A 16845-nucleotide genomic window follows, 5' to 3' on the forward strand; every position below is an offset into this window, starting at 1 on the left:
GTTCGTTTTTTTTCACTCATCTCCAAGTAAAACTTTATTTGCATTTTGTTTGTAACCGCCAAAATACTAAAACAAAAAATAAAATAAAAAGACAGATGCAAGTTTTGTGTTATTTTGTTGAAAATTATATTCAATCGATTTACTATGAATGAGTAATAGTAGATTTAAAAAAAAAATTGTTAAAAAAATAAAAAAAATTATTTTCATTACTTGAATATTGATATAGACGTTGTAATTTTTTTTCTATTTCAGCTTGGCGTTGTTTTTTTTAAAGGAAGTTTTAAAGATTATAGTGTGTGATTCCATATTCAATTGACCAAAAAATATGATTTATAGTGTTTCCTAATGATGATGACATTTGCAAATACATTTCTGCTAAGTTGGCAGTACAATAGTTTGTAGCAAAAAGAAAATTCGTAAAAATTAATAAAAAGGAACATTTTTGAATTTTTCCGAAAAATTTCTATAAAAATGTAAATTTTCTGAATAATTTCTATAGAAAAACAACCGAAAATTTTCTGCAGAAAAAATAAATTTTCCAAAATTTTCTACAGAAAAGAGAAATTTTCCGAAAAATTTCTAAAGAAAAGAGAAATTTTCTACAGAAAAGAGTAATTTTTCGAAAATTTTCTATACAAAATAAAAATTTTTCGAAGATTTTCTATAGAAAATTTAAATTTTTTTAAATTTTCTGTAGAAAATAGAAAATTTCCAAAAATTTTGTATAGAAAATAGAAACATTCCGAAAATTTTTTATAGAAAATAGAAGATTTCCGAAAATTTTGTAAAGAAAATAGAAATTTTCCGAAAATTTTCTATAGAAAAGTGTCATTTTCCGAAAAATTTCTATAGAAAAGTGTCATTTTCCAAAAATTTTCTATAGAAATGAGAAATTTTCCAACAATTATCTATAGAAAAGAGAAACTTTCCGAAAATTTTCTATAGAAAAGAGAAACTTTTCGAAAATTTTCTATAGAAAAGAGAAACTTTTCGAAAATTTTCTATAGAAAAAAAAAACTTTTCGAAAATTTTCTATAGAAAATAGAAATTTTCCGAAAATTTTCTATAGGAAAGTGTCATTTTCCGAAAAATTTCTATAGAAAAGTGTCATTTTCCAAAAATTTTCTATAGAAATGAGAAATTTTCCAACAATTATCTATAGAAAAGAGAAACTTTCCGAAAATTTTCTATAGAAAAGAGAAACTTTCCGAAAATTTTCTATAGAAAAGTGAAATTTTCCGAAAATTTTCTATAGAAAATATAAATTTTCCGAAAATTTTCTATAGAAAATATAAATTTTCCGAAAATTTTCTTTAGAAAATATAAATTTTCCAAAAATTTTCTATAGAAAATATAAATTTTCCGAAAATTTTCTATAGAAAATATAAATTTTCCAAATATTTTCTAAAGAAAATATAAATTTTCCAAAAATTTGCTATAGGAAATATATATTTTCAGAAAAATTTCTATTGAAAAGTGATTTTTTTTTTAATAGTAAACTGAAAATTTCTTAAAATTTTCTATGGAAAAGAAAAAATTTCCTAACATTTTCTATACATTTTCTTTTTGATATCTTTAATTAAATTTAATTTCATTCAATCAATTAAATTTATAATATTTAAAATTTCGTTTATTTTTTAATTTTAGAAATTTCTGCATTTCAACCCGAATTCGTTGAAAGCATATCGAATGTCTCAGTGCCCGTGGGACGTGATGCCACATTTACATGTTATGTACGACATTTGGGAGGTTATCGAGTAAGTAACTTTCAAACAAACATACCAATATAACTGCAGTCAACAAATTGACACAAACACATATACACGCACACTACAGACTGAAATAATAAAATATTCATATGCAGTTTTTTTTTTTTGTAAATAATTGCTTTACTACTATAACACACACTTATGAATTCATACAAATACGACAGCAACAAAAAAAGTACTTAATAACACATCAATTATATCATATACACAAATACCCACACACGTACTTACTACATATAAACAATAAACAAAAACTTGCTTATTTACCAGGACATTCACACATATACACAATGGCTGGAATTGTAGTAAAGCAAAAAAAAAACAGGAGTCAGTCCACAACATGTTGTAGCAGTAAATCATTTTTGGACATTTTTCAAAAAATTTATAACAAAAACAATATGAAACGACTTTATACAATAAACAAACCTACATAGTCACAAACACATGTTCAAATATATGTATTGGTGTATATACCAACACACACACGCATATTAACATATACTTATATTTATGTTGATAGTTAGTCAATGCAAGCTTTATGATTTTTTATTTTTTTGGAAAGTTCAACAAACTCATTTGTTGAAATTCTACCGATTTTTTATGCATTTCTTCTCATAATAAATTTATTTTTTCTTTTCCAGGTTGGTTGGCTTAAAGCCGACACAAAAGCCATTCAAGCCATACACGAAAATGTCATAACCCATAATCCTCGGGTGACTGTTAGTCATTTAGATCAAAATACTTGGAATTTACATATACGTGCTGTGACAGAGGAGGATCGCGGTGGCTATATGTGTCAATTGAATACGGATCCTATGAAAAGCCAGGTAAGTGATGGGCAATATACACCTAAATGCTGCTAAAACCTTGATGCTTATTTTAGGTTGTAGGCGCTAATACACTTTAACAAAATTACTCTGAATCATATGCAAAACCATTTCAAAAACAAGTCTTTCAAGTCTTACCTCAGTTAAATTTGTTAGAGTGCAAGAAATTTCTACCTTGAGTATTAAAACTGTGTTCCGACTGTACAGGACATTAACAGGAAAAGTGAATGATATATTCTTCTTCCTTTTAATCTTGGCAGCTTCTGCAGAAGTCGAAACCTGGTAGTTTCAATCTTCTAGCATGAAGACCAAATGACAATTTGCCAATGCCCGCTGCAATTGTGTTTCATAGCTGTGCTATCGGAATGTGTAGTGGACATATGATCTTTGTGGGTTATATGACAGACACGACATTTTCGCCATTCTACAGGTATCCTCAGTTTACCAACTGGTTTTCGCAAGGTATCACAAATTGAGCGTTTGCAACTGGATTAAGGAATACCGACAAAAATTTTGGTATTTTCTCTAGCTTTAGAAGTACCAATTTTCACAAGAGAGTCTGTAATGGTATTACCAAATATCTGTTGATGACCCGGAATTCAGAACAGTCTTATTGGAATGTGTCTTCATCTAATGTCAGGTATTCAAGGACTAGATTGGATGATGTTTAAATACCATCTTAAGCTCCGCTTAGAGTAGTCCAACTTGCAGAACGCGGCACTGATCAGGAATTTCGAAATAAACTTCAGTTCCAATATGTACTATATAAAAGCCACCATTTACACCATTAGTTTGGTACGTTCAGTATAGATCTTATACGATCCATTACGGAGAATCAACTGCATTTCATTAGGATTGTATTGGATCTATACGGAACAGCTTTTATCAAATGACGGTTTGAGTGGGCAGTAGTCAATATTGTCTGGGATATATACAAGACTATTGAGTATGGTAGAGCAAACTGACTGAGTAATATGCCGTATTGTAGAAAACAAACTTAATGGAATACTAGACCAATAGTTGCGTTACGTTTAATATGTGATGATTTCCAAATGCTTGTCTTGCCTTTTCATCTGATTGTTTATATCTATTTCGGAGCACCCGGTTATTGTTAATATGCTACCGATAGAATTAAATTTTCTGACTTCTTCCAGTCGTGAGCTGTCTAGGACGAGTGGATTATGTATTTCATTTATGTGCATGGTTTCCATCATGGAGCTATTCAATTCGGGTTACAAAGCATATTTAAGAGATTTCTTAAGAGCTTATATAACATTATGGAAGTCCCATGTAATACTGCTTAGTTTCTAAATATGATCCTAAGGGTGTATATGTCATTCACACAATAATAGTTCGTCCGAAGTCAAATTACTCTTATCTGTGTTTACGTTAAGATACAAATGAGACTACAGATCAAAATATAGTCGACTAGGCTACAGTCACCACTATAGAAAATGCTATAGATAAGGCTTCATACGATACTATTGACTAGACTACAGTTAAGAAAGACTATACTATACAATAGACTACAGTCTAGATTATATACTCGACTGCTGATATTAGCAACATACTAAAATATAAATTATAGCTCAGATCTCTAGTCTTCAAACAAGACTCTAAATAGTCGATACTACAGACTATTAAAGACGAGAAAACTCTAATGAAAACAAAAAACTACATAATCTATACTTTAACCTAGACTGTAAGCTCGACTACAGTCGAATCTAATGACCAGTCTATAGTCGAGCCTATAGACTAGATCTATGTGAAGACTATAGACTACAGTTGAGACTAAAAACCGATTTCAAGACAAAGGGTATCCTATTGATAGGTTAACGGGATTTACAACCCCGCAGACCCTAGTATATCAAGGCCGAGCTGAGGACTTGATACAGAGCTACTACAGCCATGTTGTGGATATGTCGACCAACTGAGGACAGTCTCCAGCAGATTAGTGTATATGCACTATACATCACTTTATAAAAACCCAGTCGCGACAGTATCCATAATGGACGGCTTCCTGGTCAGCGTATGATTCCATGTTAGGGGCGGCTGAATTATTATCCTTTCGGAAAGAGAGAAAATAAAACGTAAATCAACTTTTAATGAAAAATGCAGAACAATAGGGAAAACCTTACGGTGCAGGAATTAATAACTCCAGTACCGGCAAACGTGCAAACGGGTCCCCAGTCGCCGAAATCAAATTACCGTAATACTTCTCGGTTGGCTAACATGGCTAGAGGAGTAGATAATACTACAAGCTCCAATGAAAAGGAAGTCTATAATCCATTTGCTAATAGTTCGAAAACTATTCGGACACCACCTAGGGTAAATAATACAACCCCAAATGTAGCAACAGAAGACACAACTAGAAAAGGCTTTTATTGAGCTGAGAAATAAACTGAGCATAATAAATTCAGTAGCATTAAGCTACAAAAATACTCATAGAACAATCCAGGATAACTTGGTATACGTCATGGCTCTCTACCAATAATTGAGAGAGTATAGAAATGCTATTGCAAATAACCCCAATTAAAATGCTGAAAATATAAGCGTGATAATAGTTGAGGAGAAAGACACTCAAACTCCCAAATCTGAAAATGATAATCCTCAAAGTGCCGAGGATATAAGCCGGGTAATAGTTGAGACAAAGGACAATCAAACAGATCCCTCAACTCCCAAAACTACAATCGATAACCCTGAAAACAGGGGCAAACGGTTGCCATCAGCATCCCCAAATTGCGAAAGATCTTCAAAACGATCGAAAACTACAGACGCTTAAAAGACGGAGGATAAAGTGAAAGAAATGAATAAGCCTCATGAAAGCACATGGATGCATGTTGAGCACCGCAAAAGTAGAAAAAAGATAACTGCAAGCAACAATTTAAAACTGGTAAAAACGACTGGGGAAGTCCTGAGCCTATAATCGCTAGACTAAAATAAAGCTGAGACTAAAGAGTAGATTATCCACTATAACTATAAACTAAACTGACGACTTTAGCGCAATTATAATGGAGTCTATAAAAGATATCACAGTTGAGTTTATAGATATTTCAGATTTAAGTTGAGATTGCAGCCAAAATTATAGAACATAGCCATAGAGATTATATACAACTTCAGATAAAAATGTAGAGAGTAATCTAAAAGACTGTTTCTAAATGCACGAAAAAATTAATTAAATTATAAAGATTTACTTCTATTACAAAAAAAAAAAAATAAAAAAAATTCTCGAGACAACAATGATTACACCAAACAACATTAAATGAACACACTAAAACACAAATCTTAGAAGAAAAATGCAATTTGCAACATGAAGAAAGTATAAATAAACTAGTGTCACTGATTGTAAAAAAATGCATAAAAATTATAGGTTTCTATAAGAATGTGTTGGTTATAACCCAGCGGTTTTTTCTCTTAAATATTAAAATTATATTCAGTTTCAGTTTTTTTACCTAAACTATCAAGTCAGACAGTCAAACAGATCTAATATATTATAATGAAATATTATTCCTTTATTTAGATGTATTTCATATTGTTGTTTGTGATCATTTTTGCATTACAATATCAACATATTGCTGGGTTATTACAACAAATATCAACAAACAAATAACGTGTAATGTTCAAACATAAACAAACAATAATATAATACCGTAACATTTTTATTATTACTTAAATAAAAATACATAAACAAACACACTAATAAAATTTAACACGCAGACAAATACTTAAACAACTTCAAAAAATATTCATAGACATAATATAAGGACTGTCCTTATTTAATTTCTTTTAAAAATACATTGCGACTGAAACATTTTTTTTGCCCCAAGATTAGCCTGCCTAGGAAAGTCCTCATGTAACATGTATATAACAAATTATTACATGAACCTTTTACCATTTTCCCACTGTCTGTCCATAAGGTATGAACAAAAAAGTTCACATTCAACAATAATGTTGTTGTTTGGTTTGTTAGTCTAGGAAAACAATACAAAAATCCATTGAAACGTAAGTTTTCATATTGGACATGTTAGAGAAACATCCATATAAAAGGAGATCTACACAGTATCACAATACCATACATATGTATATGTGTTTGCTACGGGAAAACGAAAAAACAAATGTTATAGAATTTCATTCCATTATGTTGATATAAAAATTAAGGAAGCATGAAATACATTTTATTGGCGCCATAAACTTCGCTTGGTTGGACATTGAAGTGTTTATGTTTATTTAAAGTTTTCTGGTTAAGGAAATGAAAACAGAGAAAGGAAAACTGTTAAAGCAGAAAGAAAATGTGTGTATGTGTTTAATAATATGTGATCATTATTTGGTGTTCGATATATATTTATTTAATGTTGTTTTATTACAGTATTGTTTAGCACTTGCTGTTGGAAATATTTTATTTGTCTTCTGCCAAAATAAATTTTTACTTAAATACATATGCAGCTACAAATTTCAGTTCAAGCTAACTTTATTTAATTAGTTTAAAATAAAAAATAAAAAATTATTAAGAAAATAATTTAAATTTTAAAGCTAAAAAATTTCATACTAATCACCCACCACTACGTATGATTGTTATATTTCAACCACAAATATCAAATATTAAGTATACGCCACCACACTAACCTAACTTATGTTTTCACTTTTATTTTCAGATTGGTTTCCTTGATGTTGTCATACCACCCGATTTCGTATCAGAAGATACTTCATCCGATGTCATAGTGCCCGAAGGCAGTTCTGTTAAACTAACATGTCGGTAAGTTAAAACCACAATTATTACGCCATCTAAGTATGTTTAACATATTTACACACATCAACCACAATTACTGTAATTGATTTGACATTTAATTAGTTAATAATATTTGACAATTAACACGTTGCCAGTACTTATATGATAACGAAACTAAGCGAAATTTATAACCACAATTCATAAGTACATTAAAGCGTTAATTAAGTATTTAATTACCTCAATCGTTTAAATGAAATCACTAAGCATTTAAATGTGACACTTAAAAGGTATAAAAGCTCGAGAATTCATAAAGAAAAGAAAAAACTTAAAAAAACTAGTCTATAATCTAGTCTATAGTCTAGTCTATAGTCTAGTCTATAGTCTAGTCTATAGTCTAGTCTATAGTCTAGTCTATAGTCTAGTCTATAGTCTAGTGTAGTCTATAGTCTAGTCTATAGTCTAGTCTATAGTCTAGTCTATAGTCTAGTCTATAGTCTAGTCTATAGTCTAGTCTATAGTCTAGTCTATAGTCTAGTCTATAGTCTAGTCTATAGTCTAGTCTATAGTCTAGTCTATAGTCTAGTCTACAGTCAAGTCTATAGTCTAGTCTACAGTCAAGTCTATAGTATAGTCTATAGTCTAGTCTATAGTCTAGTCTAGAGTCTAGTCTATAGTCTAGTCTATAGTCTAGTCTATAGTCTAGTCTAGAGTCTAGTCTATAGTCTAGTCTATAGTCTAGTCTATAGTCTAGTATATAGTCTAGTCTATAGTCTAGTCTATATTCTAGTCTATAATCTAGTCTATATTCTAGTCTATAATCTAGTCTATAGTCTAGTCTATAGTCTAGTCTTAGTCTAGTCTATAGTCTAGTCTATAGTCTAGTCTATAGTCTAGTCTATAGTCTAGTCTATAGTCTAGTCTATAGTCTAGTCTATAGTCTAGTCTATAGTCTAGTCTATAGTCTAGTCTATAGTCTAGTCTATAGTCTAGTCTATAGTCTAGTCTATAGTCTAGTCTATAGTCTAGTCTATAGTCTAGTCTATAGTCTAGTCTATAGTCTAGTCTATAGTCTAGTCTATAGTCTAGTCTATAGTCTAGTCTATAGTCTAGTCTATAGTCTAGTCTATAGTCTAGTCTATAGTCTAGTCTATAGTCTAGTCTATAGTCTAGTCTATAGTCTAGTCTATAGTCTAGTCTATAGTCTAGTCTATAGTCTAGTCTATAGTCTAGTCTATAGTCTAGTCTATAGTCTAGTCTATAGTCTAGTCTATAGTCTAGTCTATAGTCTAGTCTATAGTCTAGTCTATAGTCTAGTCTATAGCCTAGTCTATAGTCTAGTCTATAGTCTAGTCTATAGTCTAGTCTATAGTCTAGTCTATAGTCTAGTCTATAGTCTAGTCTATAGTCTAGTCTATAGTCTAGTCTATAGTCTAGTCTATAGTCTAGTCTATAGTCTAGTCTATAGTCTAGTCTATAGTCTAGTCTATAGTCTAGTCTATAGTCTAGTCTATAGTCTAGTCTATAGTCTAGTCTATAGTCTAGTCTATAGTCTAGTCTATAGTCTAGTCTAAGTCTAGTCCTAGAGTCCTATTCTATAGTCTAGGTTCTATTAGTCTAGTCTATAGTCTAGTCGATAGTCTAGTCTATAGTCTAGTCTATAGTCTAAGTCTATAGTCTAGGCTATAGTCTAGTCTATAGTCTAGTCTATAGTCTAGTCTATAGTCTAGTCTATAGTCTAGTGTAGTCTATAGTCTAGTCTATAGTCTAGTCTATAGTCCTAGTCTATAGTCTAGTCCTATAGTCCTAGTCCTATAGTCTAGTCTATAGTCTAGTCTATAGTCTAGTCTATAGTCTAGTCTAGTCTAGTCTATAGTCTAGTCTATAGTCTAGTCTATAGTCTCGTCTATAGTCTAGTCTATAGTCTAGTCTATAGTCTAGTCTATAGTCTAGTCTATAGTCTCGTCTAGCCTAGTCTATAGTCTATTATAGTCCTAGTCCTATAGTCTAGTCTATAGTCTAGTCCTATAGTCTAGTCCTATAGTCTAGTCCTATAGTCTAGTCTATAGTCCTAGTCTATAGTCTAGTCTATAGTCTAGTCTATAGGTCTAGTCTTTATAGTCCTAGTCTATAGTCCTAGTCTATAGTCTAGTCTATAGTCTAGTCCTTAGTCTAGTCATAGTCTAGTCTATAGTCTAGTCTATAGTCTAGTCTATAGTCTAGTCTATAGTCTAGTCTATAGTCTAGTCTATAGTCTAGTCTATAGTCTAGTCTATAGTCTAGTCTATAGTCTAGTCTAGTCTATTAGTCTAGTCTATAGTCTAGTCTATAGTCTAGTCTATAGTCTAGTCTATAGTCTAGTCTATAGTCTAGTCTATAGTCTAGTCTATAGTCTAGTCTATAGTCTAGTCTATAGTCTAGTCTATAGTCTAGTATAGTTAGTCTATAGTCTAGTCTATAGTCTAGTCTATTAGTCTAGTCTTATAGGTCTAGTCTATAGTTCTAGTCTATAGTCTAGTCTATAGTCTAGTCAAGGTCTAGCTAGTCTAGTCTATAGTCTAGTCTATAGTCTAAGTCTATAGTCTAGTCTATAGTCTAGTCTATAGTCTAGTCTATAGTCTAGTCTATAGTCTAGTCTTATAGTCTAGTCTATAGTCTAGTCTATAGTCTAGTTAATAGTCTAGTCTATCGATCTAGTCTATAGTCTAGTCTAGTCTATAGTCTAGTCTATAGTCTAGTCTATAGTCTAGTCTATAGTCTAGTCTATAGTCTAGTCTATAGTCTAGTCTATAGTCTAGTCTATAGTCTAGTCTATAGTCTAGTCTATAGTCTAGTCTATAGTCTAGTCTATAGTCTAGTCTATAGTCTAGTCTATAGTCTAGTCTATAGTCTAGTCTATAGTCTAGTCTATAGTCTAGTCTATAGTCTAGTCTATAGTCTAGTCTATAGTCTAGTCTATAGTCTAGTCTATAGTCTAGTCTATAGTCTAGTCTATAGTCTAGTCTATAGTCTAGTCTATAGTCTAGTCTATAGTCTAGTCTATAGTCTAGTCTATATTCTAACCTATAGTCTAGTCTATAGTCTAGTCTATAGTCTAGTCTATAGTCTAGTCTATAGTCTAGTCTATAGTCTAGTCTATAGTCTAGTCTATAGTCTAGTCTATAGTCTAGTCTATAGTCTAGTCTATAGTCTAGTCTATAGTCTAGTCTATAGTCTAGTCTATAGTCTAGTCTATAGTCTAGTCTATAGTCTAGTCTATAGTCTAGTCTATAGTCTAGTCTATAGTCTAGTCTATAGTCTAGTCTATAGTCTAGTCTATAGTCTAGTCTATAGTCTAGTCTATAGTCTAGTCTATAGTCTAGTCTATAGTCTAGTCTATAGTCTAGTCTATAGTCTAGTCTATAGTCTAGTCTATAGTCTAGTCTATAGTCTAGTCTATAGTCTAGTCTATAGTCTAGTCTATAGTCTAGTCTATAGTCTAGTCTATAGTCTAGTCTATAGTCTAGTCTATAGTCTAGTCTATAGTCTAGTCTATAGTCTAGTCTATAGTCTAGTCTATAGTCTAGTCTATAGTCTAGTCTATAGTCTAGTCTATAGTCTAGTCTATAGTCTAGTCTATAGTCTAGTCTATAGTCTAGTCTATAGTCTAGTCTATAGTCTAGTCTATAGTCTAGTCTATAGTCTAGTCTATAGTCTAGTCTATAGTCTAGTCTATAGTCTAGTCTATAGTCTAGTCTATAGTCTAGTCTATAGTCTAGTCTATAGTCTAGTCTATAGTCTAGTCTATAGTCTAGTCTATAGTCTAGTCTATAGTCTAGTCTATAGTCTAGTCTATAGTCTAGTCTATAGTCTAGTCTATAGTCTAGTCTATAGTCTAGTCTATAGTCTAGTCTATAGTCTAGTCTATAGTCTAGTCTATAGTCTAGTCTATAGTCTAGTCTATAGTCTAGTCTATAGTCTAGTCTATAGTCTAGTCTATAGTCTAGTCTATAGTCTAGTCTATAGTCTAGTCTATAGTCTAGTCTATAGTCTAGTCTATAGTCTAGTCTATAGTCTAGTCTATAGTCTAGTCTATAGTCTAGTCTATAGTCTAGTCTATAGTCTAGTCTATAGTCTAGTCTATAGTCTAGTCTATAGTCTAGTCTATAGTCTAGTCTATAGTCTAGTCTATAGTCTAGTCTATAGTCTAGTCTATAGTCTAGTCTATAGTTTGTCTATAGTCTTGTCTATAGTCTAGTCTATAGTCTTGTCTATAATCTAGTCTAACTATAGGAAATTTTTATAAATATTGTTGTTAATATATATACGATTGCTGACTTCGTTATCTTTCCTTCGAAAGTTATTTTTGTGCTGATTATTATAAAATCAACTAATTCGTCTGAATCACATTCACATTTTTAACATTTTGTCCAGTGACAAATACATTCAAATTTATATATCTTATTACTGAAAGTGTGTTAATTAAATGAAAAAGCCTGTAAAACAAATACAAAAACAGTAAAACAGATTTTTATAGCTGCTAACAAAAATGTATAAATCAACAGTAATAAAGCTAACCAAGAATAGGAAAAAAAAACAAAAAACTCAGACCCTTCACCATCCGTATCCGTTACATATAAAAGAAGTAAAAATAAAATACATAAATGTTTTTATGACCTTTTTTATGCCAGCAGACACATATAAACTTACACATACAAGTAAACATTAATCTACTTAGTTTTCTGTATTTAAACCTCTCCAACACTAATACAAATACAATCACTTACTGTTAACCTTTCACTGGTGACAGCAGCAGCAGCAACAGTAAAAGCATACTAACAGTAAAAGTATTTGTAGTAGTAAATTGTAACTGTTGTTGTTGTTGTTATTGTTGTTCCTAGTCAACTCAAACGGAAACGTAAATCAAAAAGAATGAAGTGTCATTTAATTTGTTGACATTAAATGAACTTCCTTGGTTGGTTTAGTTGATGATGGAATCAAATGTTCTAAAAGAACAAAAAAAAAAAAAAAAAACAGTTAAAATAACTAAAGATTACTTAGCGATAACGTTCTAACAAAGAGTAAATAATAAATATATTTTCTCAGTTTTCTTAGCTGGTGTCACTTAAGATGGAAGTAAAGGATTTTGTATTGAGACAAATATATTAGATAAAAAAGTATATAGAACAAAAAGATTAGTATTAGTTAAGTAGATAATATATATTGTAGCTGTTGATTAGGATTTTAATGCTTTTGGTAAGTGTAAGACAAGTAATTGTTGTAAATTGAACGTGACCAAATATGAAAGAGTTTTTGTTTGTTAAAATGTCTTTAAATTAGAGGGAAATAAATAGCTAAAATACATTTGTATATTTGTTTCACATAATTAATTTTTGATTTTGTCTTTTACTTCTAGTGCTCGCGGTTACCCCGAACCCATTGTTACATGGCGTCGTGAGGATGGTAATGAAATTGTTTTAAAAGACAGTGTGGGCACCAAAACTATGGGTAAGTAATAATATAAAATAAAAACAATTAGTTTTATAATTTAAACCATAAAAAACTTTAAACAACTTTGACCACTTTTAAATTTATATATTTTATTTTTCTTCTTTTTTCTTTTATCTAGTGTCCTCTTATCGTGGCGAGGTATTAAAACTAACAAAAATTTCTCGCAATGAAATGGGTTCATATCTTTGCATAGCATCAAATGGTGTACCACCATCGGTTTCAAAAAGGATATCCTTAAGTATACATTGTAAGTAAGAAATGCTTGTTCTTTTTGTTTAATATATATACAACAAATTCATATACATTTTATTATAAGCCAGTAAAAACCACATTTAAGATACATGAGCTAAAATGTAGAAAAGAAAAAAATGCACACAACTTGAGGTTAAAAATTGTTATAAAAAAGTTAAATACAGCTCATTAATTACCCCTAGTTGTAGAGACAATGGCAAGTAAGAGCTGAATGTGAAAAAATTATGATGGTTAGTTACCTTTACGGGAGCAGAAGAGTAACCATTTCTCTTGGCTTATTTACCTTTTGGATAAATTATTTTTTGTCGCAAGTTTCTTACCAAGAATTTCCCTTAATTTGGCTGCATTTCTTTAATGTTTATCTAATTTAGTGCAAAAACATTGCACAAGATATTTTTTCTGTTTTATCGAGTTAATTTTAAAGTATGAAAACAGTAAAGTTTTTAGCGAATTTTTACAAAGAAAATTTTCTCTAATAAATAAATAATTTTGAAAATTTTCTATAGAAAGAGAAATTTTCCGAAAATGTTCTATAGAAAAGAGAAATTTTCCGAAAATGTTCTATAGAAAAGAGAAATTTTCCGAAAATGTTCTATAGAAAAGAGAAATTTTCCGAAAATGTTCTATAGAAAAGATAAATTTTCCGAAAATTTTCTATAGAAAGGAGAAATTCTCCGAAAATTTCTATAGAAAGGAGAAATTCTCCGAAAATTTTCTATAGAAAGGAGAAATTTTCCGAAAATTTTCTATAGAAAAGAGAAATTTTCCGACAATTTTCTATAGAAAAGAGAAATTTTCCGAAAATGTTCTATAGAAAAGAGAAATTTTCCGAAAATGTTCTATAGAAAAGAGAAATTTTCTTAAAATGTTCTATAGAAAAGAGAAATTTTCCGAAAATGTTCTATAGAAAAGAGAAATTTTCCGAAAATGTTCTATAGAAAAGAGAAATTTTCCGAAAATGTTCTATAGAAAAGAGAAATTTTCCGAAAATTTTCTATAGAAAGGAGAAATTCTCCGAAAATTTTCTATAGAAAGGAGAAATTTTCCGAAAATTTTCTATAGAAAGGAGAAATTTTCCGAAAATTTTGTATAGAAAGGAGAAATTTTCCGAAAATTTTCTATAGAAAGGAGAAATTTTCCGAAAATTTTCTATAGAAAGGAGAAATTTTCCGAAAATTTTCTATAGAAAAGAGATAATTTCCGAAAATTTTCTATAGAAAAGAGATAATTTCCGAAAATTTTCTATAGAAAAGAAAATTTCCGAAAGTTTTCTATAGAAAAGAGAAAATTTCCGAAAATTTTCTATAGACAAGAGAAAATTTCTTGTTACACATCCTTTTGATAAATCATCAGTTTATATAAGTTTTAGCTCTTTCTACCTTCAGCTTCTATCCTCAATTACCACATCATAATGATTCTTAGCTAGAATCATAATGAACATGGTTTTGATGGTCTGAGGGTACTTGGTCTCATACTACAGCATGTGAAATCTGTATATGAAAGTGCTAGAGTAAAAAAATGTCTTCAAATCCTGTTAAGCTTAGAATTTTGATTGTTATTCACTATGGTTGGTCGTTTTTTTTTGTTGCAAGTATGAATACATACTTGCAACACAATATAAAGCAACATATCACTGTTACTTTGGCAACACAAACTCCTTTTCACTCGAATATGATGTACTTTTTTTATTGAAACACTACATGCATTTACATGATGTTAGTACCCTAGAGAATGGAAAAAAATTGTCCCAACCACGTGCTACCATGATTCTGCACCATTTGATTTCGTCATTTTGTTTTTTTCTCTCTTTTCACATGACTGTAACAGTTGCTTACAGGATATAGAAACACTACCGGTGTGTTGAGTCCTTGTATGAAGGATGCATTCGTGCATATGTATGTGTTGTGTTTTATTGTTGCATTTTAGCTTGTCTGTGTAATTTTTATTCCCATTTTGTGAGAATGTTGTTTTACTGTTGATATTGTAGCTGTTTACTTGACTGATAACGTGCAAGTACTTGTTTAAACAAATAAACAAAAACATATCCTGTGTTGAGATTCATCGTACTCCTCCAATATTTGCCCGTTTAGTCAGGGTGTAAACATAAAGATTACATTTATCAACAGCTTTGGGAGACAAAGAGACAAACTCCTAGATGAGTGTGTTTATATTTGACGTTTATTCACTTAAAGGAGTTAAGTTAAGGTAATTTAAAAAAATGAATTTATAGAAGATTTGTCTTTAAAATTCAAAAAAAAATTTATCGAACTTTTCTAGACTACAACAATACTTCAGCTATGATTTTAAATTAAAGTTTATTTAAAAAATTCCCTATAAAAGCCACTTTTATCAGCCATTTGTAATAATAATATCAGGAATTTCTTAGCGTATTTCATACAAAAGAATTTCGTGTTTTTTCATTGAGTCGTAAAAATATTTGCAGAAACTTTGGTAATTTCTGAAATACAGGAACACAGATACACACATACGCACATATTGTCTATGTATTTTTTTGTATTCTTACGGTTATTAAACCAAATATGAACATTTGTATATGACTGACTACCAAACCACAGGTTAATTTATTGTGTGGTTGTTGCTGTTGCAAATAAAAATGCATATTGTTTTTTTTATTTTTTTATTTTTTATTATTACTCTTTTCTTTTAACCACTTAAAGTAATATTATATACAAGCAAAGGCAGCCCAGCTGTTAAAAAAGGGTTCAATATGTACCTCTTAAGCAGTATTATGTATGTATTTATGTAATGATAATTCATTGAAATGTTCCACATACACTTCAAAACACCGGGCTGTACTGTTTAATCATACAATCATACACTCATAAAGTTCAGGCATGACAGAAAATATGCAGCAGGAAATGTAGTAAAATTCAAACAGAAGTGTATAAAAACGCATATGCATAAAAGCATCCGGCATAAATTTACAAAGGATGTAATTAGTATTATTTATTTGTAAAAATAACTTATAAAATTATTAAATAAAATGTTTATGTATGTTTGTATTAAAGAAATTTTTGCAGCCAAATGAAGATATCTTCATTAACCAACGTACATAAATGTTTGACTTAAAAAGTTTTATGTTAAAGAACGCAAAAAACTTTTGTTGATTTCTTCGTCAATTGTGTATTTTTTTTCAAATTGTCTGTTTTTAAAGGACTTTCTTTTTTATAAATTGAGAAATTTGTTTAACTGAACTAGAACTGAACTAGAACTTAACTAGAACTGAACTAGAACTGAACTAGAACTGAACTAGAACTGAACTAGAACTGAACTAGAACTGAACTAGAACTGAACTAGAACTGAACTAGAACTGAACTAGAACTGAACTAGAACTGAACTAGAACTGAACTAGAACTGAACTAGAACTGAACTAGAACTGAACTAGAACTGAACTAGAACTGAACTAGAACTGAACTAGAACTGAACTAGAACTGAACTAGAACTGAACTAGAACTGAACTAGAACTGAACTAGAACTGAACTAGAACTGAACTAGAACTGAACTAGAACTGAACTAGAACTGAACTAGAACTGAACTAGAACTGAACTAGAAACTGAACTAGAACTGAACTAGAACTGAACTAGAACTGAACTAGAACTGAACTAGAACTGAACTAGAACTGAAACTAGAACTGAACTAGAACTGAACTAGACTGAACTAGAAACTGAACTAGGAACTGAACTAGAACTGAACTAGAACTGAACTAGAACTGAACTAGAACTGAACTAGAACTGAACTAGAACTGAACTAGAACTGAACTAGA

The 16845-nt window shown here is 30.4% G+C and overlaps 1 protein-coding gene across 1 annotated transcript in view; it reads left to right on the forward strand.

Moving 5' to 3' along the window:
- Positions 1-2504: 2504 nt before the first annotated feature.
- LOC119609364 (neurofascin) overlaps positions 2505-16845 on the forward strand; it is a 33283-nt gene continuing 18942 nt past the window's right edge. The window contains exons 1-4 of the mRNA XM_037964113.1: positions 2505-2596; positions 7249-7349; positions 12715-12806; positions 12928-13056. Of these exons, the coding sequence (XP_037820041.1) occupies positions 2561-2596; positions 7249-7349; positions 12715-12806; positions 12928-13056 (358 nt within the window). The 5' untranslated portion in view covers positions 2505-2560. The remainder of the gene's footprint in view (positions 2597-7248; positions 7350-12714; positions 12807-12927; positions 13057-16845) is intronic.

This window comes from Lucilia sericata, unplaced genomic scaffold (assembly GCF_015586225.1).
Source record: "Lucilia sericata isolate MDLA Ls3-8-SP2 unplaced genomic scaffold, ASM1558622v1 Contig000967F_arrow, whole genome shotgun sequence".
Lineage (NCBI taxonomy): Eukaryota > Metazoa > Arthropoda > Insecta > Diptera > Calliphoridae > Lucilia > Lucilia sericata.